Source organism: Diaphorina citri, unplaced genomic scaffold (genome assembly GCF_000475195.1).
Source record: "Diaphorina citri unplaced genomic scaffold, Diaci psyllid genome assembly version 1.1 scaffold5709, whole genome shotgun sequence".
Lineage (NCBI taxonomy): Eukaryota > Metazoa > Arthropoda > Insecta > Hemiptera > Psyllidae > Diaphorina > Diaphorina citri.
Genome location: NW_007383085.1, coordinates 1 through 6,444, shown reverse-complemented (window position 1 = coordinate 6,444; position 6,444 = coordinate 1). Strand labels below are relative to the sequence as shown.

The window sequence follows — 6,444 nt, the reverse complement described above, 5'->3', positions numbered from 1 at the left end:
AAAAACAGCCATGGTTGTTGCATCGTGCTAACGCGGCTTGCGTGTTGAATGACCAATGTGAAGTTAGGCAAGTCCAAGAGCAAATTGGGATTCTGTAGTGAAAAAAAGGTGACACAAATTCTATTTTCTTCTTCTTTTTTCAAGAGATTTGTTAAACTGTTAGAGAGAAGTGTAATAACCTAATAACGGAGGCCTTATCGTCCCGAAATATGTAGAAGAGAGAAGAAGGATAGGATGAGAGAAAGTCAGCCGTTCCGAGAACGAACCTTATCTGTTGAAGATAAAGTTCGCCAAGGGCGGGAATCGAACCCGGGACCTAGCGATTAGGCAGGGCATTCTACCATCCAAGCTATGTTGGCTGCGAAATTTATTGATAGACTAGTGGACTAAGTGGACTTTTCTTAGAAGTCAGTATTGACTTGGGAAGAACACTTTGAACACTAAAGATGAGGGGAAAAAAAGGTTATTAATAGATTGGAGTCAAATGTACTAGTCGTGTGTAGGTTACCTTTGTGTTGATTAGGGGCCTAAGTCAATCAGTCTATATGTTATGACTTGACTCATCTAAATGACTAATTAGGGGACGTTTGTTATATTATACCCGAGCTCTTAACTATTGAGCTTACTAAGCAATTAAATTACTATTGTTTTAATACTTTTCCCGTTTCTTCTTTTTACTTTCCGTTATCTTTATTTTGTACCAAATTTTGTTTGATTCTGTTAATTTCTTGCCAAATAAATGCTATAAGTAGCTTTAGGTATAAAACTGTTAATAACAAAATATTTTAGCAACCTCCGTGCCCGAGTGGGTATAGTAGTAATAATAATGTTTATTATTCGTTCTCATCAACAGAAGCATAGTAGCCCATCTCCTGGTACTTGTGTCTCATGTAGAAGATATAAGCGGAACAGAAAGTGATTGCTCCTATACCCAGAATCATGATGGTCTTGTTCTGAGAATGAAGAACAAGAAATGAATGATATCACTAAATAAGGAAAAGCTCATTTACTCTAATTGTAATATGTGTCCCTATAACATCTTAAAATATAAGAGACCCTGGTTAGACTGTGGAGGTAAAGGGACTATTCAGTCCTATCCCAGCAGGATAAAAAAGGTATATTCTATTCTATTCCTGCCTGACATTTCCCTTGCTAGAGAAATAGCAAAGGTTGAGTGCAAAGGGTATCCACTCAGAAAAATTTTGTAGCCAAAACCAAATGTCAACCCAAAGCAATCACTCTAGGGCTGATTGAGAGGTTGCCAGGATAAAAAAGGTATATTCTATTCTATTCCTGCCTGACATTTCCCTTGCTAGAGAAATAGCAAAGGTTGAGTGCAAAGGGTATCCACTGAGAAAAATTTTGTAGCCAAAACCAAATGTCAACCCAAAGCAATCACTCTAGGGCTGATTGAGAGGTTGCCAAAAAACAACAACCCTGTCTGTACATGGGGAAGGCAAGGAAGAAGAAAATTAGGAAAATAATTGAACACAGAAATTGAATTCCAAGTTTAGAACCGGGGGATTTACCTTCCATTCAGAAAAAAGCTACCCAGCTCCTCACATTAACCTCACCCAGCCTGAGTGCAGCTGGGAAAAGTCAGAAGCATGCAATTGACCAGATAATCATGTCCCCAACCACAACCAGACCAGAACAAAAAAAAAAAAACACCCATCCAGATACCCAAAAACACCCATCCAGATAACCACACACAGTACACAATGTTGCTCAACTTTGACAACTTGTCAAGAACTGGACTATTTATGTCCATTACCATTGGCTACTTCCAAGAGATCTATTGGCTACTTCTATTGGCTATATCTGGGCATTTGAATGGGAAGTATTGTGTCTCTTCTCGCCCATCTGATGAGAGGCATACTACGGGATGGGCATGCTACGACAGTTTTTTTTTTTTTTTTTTTTTTTTTTTTTTTTTTTTTGCAAAATGGGAAAGATCTATATTACATTACATTGAAATTGTGGACTTTTCAACAAAAAGTCTGTGTCTGTATGTAAAGTTCAGATACTAACCAGCCTCAGAAGTGGAGTGGTTAATGTGTTGGACTTTGGATCTGAAGGTTGGTGGTTCAAATCCAAGACAAGTCATAAAATTTATCTTGGTGTAATAATTGGGGAACAATATTTATGACCAGCATTTAAATAAGTATGCTTAACAAACTTGAAAATTCTTTTTACTTACTGGTGTGGCATACAGCTCAAAATTCAAAGCTTTGAAAAATGAGGAAGTTTTCATGGACCGAATTCCATCACCGGGTTTCACATTGCTTTCTCCTTCAGGTTTGGACATTGTGGACTTGCAGGCTGATTTGGACTATCCTAGGTCAAATAAATGGTACTGGAAGGGTACAAATTGCAATTGGTTGGTCACCTGAAAAAGGATAGAGCACACATTTCAGGCTGCATTCCAAATTGTGGAAGTCTGCCTACAGTAAAGGAGAAAAATGAGGCTCAAGGGCACCCTCTCTGCCCCCTAATAATTATGGCCATCTGAGAGACCTGCATCGATCAGATAGTGGACACGTGTGGTGGAAAAGAGCGGCCAAAATAGGTCTGTAGTCAGCTCCCAGGGCGTAGTGGTCACTGTGCTTGCCTTGCACATGAGAGATTTCCAGCAGGGTCAAGAAATTTTGTATCATGCAAATGATTGATTCAGTGACTGGCTATTGCGGGGCCCACTCAGCCTTGTGAGGAAAATGAGTAGCGATATATACATAAATGCACATGGCAACCGGTGCCAGCATGGTAGGTAAACATTGGATTTTAAGATTATTGAGATATTGAGAAAAAATCATGCAAATGATTGATTCAGTGACTGGCTATTGCGGGGCCCACTCAGCCTTGTGAGGAAAATGAGTAGCGATATATACATAAATGCACATAGCGACCGGTGCCAGCATGGTAGGTAAACATTGGATTTTAAGATTATTGAGATATTGGGAAAATCCTACAATGCTACAGTGGGCACCAAAGTTGTGACATAAATAACACAAAGAAACTGCATTTACATTACATTACAAAATTGGTCTGTTGGACGATGTGAGAGACCTAGGGCTGAAGCTTCTCCCCACCCACGTTTGCATGAATGGCCGGCATTACAAAGAATACAAAGGGCCAATTTTTTCCCCCTTCCTGAAAAATATGTAGAAGAGAGAAGAAGGATAGGATGAGAGAAAGTCAGCCGTTCCGAGAACGAACCTTATCTGTTGAAGATAAAGTTCGCCAACGGCGGGAATCGAACCCGGGACCTAGCGATTAGGCAGGGCATTCTATCATCCAAGCAATGTTGGCTTCGAAATTTATTGATTAGTGGACTAATTGGACTTTTCTTAGAAGTCAGTATTGACTTGGGAAGAACACTTTGAACACTAAAGATGAGGAAAAAAATGTTATTAATTAATAGATTGGAGTCAAATGTACTAGTCGTGTGTAGGTTACCTTTGTGTTGATTAGGGGCCTAAGTCAATCAGTCTATATGTTATGACTTGACTCATCTAAATGACTAATTAGGGGACGTTTGTTATATAGGTACCCGATGAGCTTACTAAGCAATTAAATTACTATTGTTTTAATACTTTTTCTTTTTCCTCTTTTTACTTTCCGTTATCTTTATTTTGCACCAATCCCTTGAGTCCTAAGGATACCTACGTAGGAACTGAAATGCTGAAAGTCAAATGCCTATTGATAGCTTTCAGGTTTCCCACTTTTAGCAGTTCACTCGCCTCTTTCAAAACCACCTTTCGCAGTTTTCGCCTTTTACGTTTCAGTTTCAACTTCAACTTTTCTAAAATTTAAATTTTAAAATTTTCAAAAATTCGCGCCAAGTAAAACGTGCCATGCTTATCAAAAAGTTTCGTGTGAAACGACCCTTTTTTTTGCTCGTTGTGATAAATAAGAAAACAAACAAAAAATTCTGGATTTTCTCAGGAAATAGGAAATTTTTATTTTTTAATTTAATTAATTTTCTTTTAAGTTAAAATGTGATTTCGAAAACCGGTTTTTGTGATTATCCCGTCCTAATGGCTTCGCTGGACAAATTGGTGAAGTCCCTGGAGTCGCTGAACTTTCTCCATTCGAAAAGTTCCCAAGATGAAACATCTGCTAGGTACGTTAGGTAACACTTCAGTAGGTAGGGATCCTCATAGTGATCTTGCCAGGTCTATTGACCTGTTGCTGATCCTGATAACTCCTCTTAACCCTTTCACCCCTAAAGGGACAATACGTCCCACAGGAACATGATCTTTAAAATGGATCCCAGACTATTATTATCAAAAAATTCGTTCGTAGTGTTTTTCAAATGGCCCTTTCACCCCTAAAGGGACAATACGTCCCACAGGAACATGATCTTTAAAATGGATCCCAGACTATTATTATCAAAAAAATTCGTTCGTAGTGTTTTTCAAATGTTCCACAGTCCAAAAACAGCCATGGTTGTTGCATCGTGCTAACGCGGCTTGCGTGTTGAATGACCAATGTGAAGTTAGGCAAGTCCAAGTGCAAATTGGGATTCTGTAGTGAAAAAAGGTGACACAAGTTCTATTTTCTTCTTCTTTTTTCAAGAGGTTTGTTAGACTGTTAGAGGGAAGTGGTAATAACCTAATAACGGAGGCCTTATCGTCCCGACATATGTAGAAGAGAGAAGAAGGATAGGATGAGAGAAAGTCAGCCGTTCCGAGAACGAACCTTATCTGTTGAAGATGAAGTTCGCCAAGGGCGGGAATCGAACCCGGGACCTAGCGATTAGGCAGGGCATTCTACCATCCAAGCTATGTTGGCTTCGAAATTTATTGATAGACTAGTGGACTAAGTGGACTTTTCTTAGAAGTCAGTATTGACTTGGGATGGGAAGAACACTTTGAACACTAAAGATGAGGGGGAAAAAATGTTATTAATAGATTGGAGTCAAATATACTAGTCGTGTGTAGGTTACCTTTGTGTTGATTAGGGGCCTAAGTCAATCAGTCTACATGTTATGACTTGACTCATCTAAATGACTAATTAGGGGACGTTTGTTATATACCCGAGCTCTTAACTATTGAGCTTACTAAGCAATTAAATTACTATTGTTTTAATACTTTTCCCTTTTCCTCTTTTTACTTTCCATTATCTTTATTTTGTACCAAATTTTGTTTGATTCTGTTAATTTCTTGCCAAATAAATGCTATAAGTAGTAGCTTTAGGTATGAAACTGTTAATAACAAAATATTTTAGCAACCGATGAGTGTGTTCAACAGGTATTAGGTAAACCTGACAGACGGACCTTTCCAGCCGTACGTATCAGGTCTGCCTGATAGTGAGTGGCTGGCCTCAGTAGATTAGACCAGAGATCAGTGCACCAACCTAGTCAGGTAAGTGTAGACCTCAGGTCAGCCACTCACCATCAGGTTGACCTGACGACAGGTATGCCTGATGAGTGTGACAGACAGTTGAGTCCTGGATACAGACGGCTTTCGGATCCCAAGATGTGTCAGGCCAGGAAGGTAAGTAAATTAAAGAAATTTACTGCCGTTAAAAACCTTGAAACCTGAAGACCTCAAAACTTTTATTGTCACTTAATTAGATTTACTTGTCCTCTCTATTCAATTTTGGGACAATAAGACCTCCATGTCCTCCATTGTTTATAGTTCCCTCTATCAAACTTCTTTTCTTTTTTAAGAACTTCCCGAATGAGACAATAGTCCTCTATATCGATTTTTAGTCTTCCTCTATATCGAAAATTTCATGCCCTTTCACCCCTAAAGGGACAATACGTCCCACAGGAACATGATCTTTAAAATGGATCCCAGACTATTATTATCAAAAAAATTCGTTCCTGGTGTTTTTCAAATGTTTTTCTTGTGATCTAAGCCGTCAGTAAAATTCACTTGGCTAACTTGTCTGGTTTTGTCTCCAGATCAATTTTTGTTCAGTAGTCCAAGGAGGACATGAAATGTTGTAGAGGTCTTATTTATAGCCCAAATAATAATGTCTGATCAGGAAAATTGAAAGATTCTTTCTAAAATAAGCCAGGGTGAAAGGGTTAAATATCAAAGTCATGGATTAAGATTAGAATTAGATTATTTCAAATGGTTCTCTTGTGATCTAAGCCGTCAGTAAAATTCACTTGACTAACTTGTCTGGTTTTGTCTCCAGATCAATTTTTGTTCAGTAGTCCTAGGAGGACATGAAATGTTGTAGAGGTCTTATTTATAGCCCAAATAATAATGCCTGATCAGGAAAATTGAAAGATTCTTCCTAAAATAAGTTGGGGTGAAAGGGTTAAATATATCAAAGTCATGGATTGAGATTAGAATTAGATTGGGGACACAATTAGCCCAGTGGTAACACTCTTGAAATGCAGAAGGTCCGGAGTTTGAATCCCACCATTGACTGTAATTAGCACTTGTTTTCCGATTGCATTAATTTCAACGGGTTACATTCTGGTGT

General features: G+C 38.5%; 1 protein-coding gene across 1 annotated transcript; it reads right to left on the bottom strand.

Annotated features, from left to right (window-relative positions):
• Positions 1-833: 833 nt before the first annotated feature.
• On the bottom strand, positions 834-3,797 carry LOC103521684 (small integral membrane protein 8). Its single transcript, XM_008486794.3, has 3 exons — positions 3,667-3,797; positions 2,201-2,389; positions 834-953 (listed from the first exon to the last, which is right to left on the bottom strand). The coding sequence occupies exons 2-3, from the start codon at positions 2,306-2,308 to the stop codon at positions 834-836; spliced, it is 228 nt and encodes a 75-aa protein (XP_008485016.1). The 5' UTR covers positions 2,309-2,389; positions 3,667-3,797.
• Positions 3,798-6,444: the final 2,647 nt, after the last annotated feature.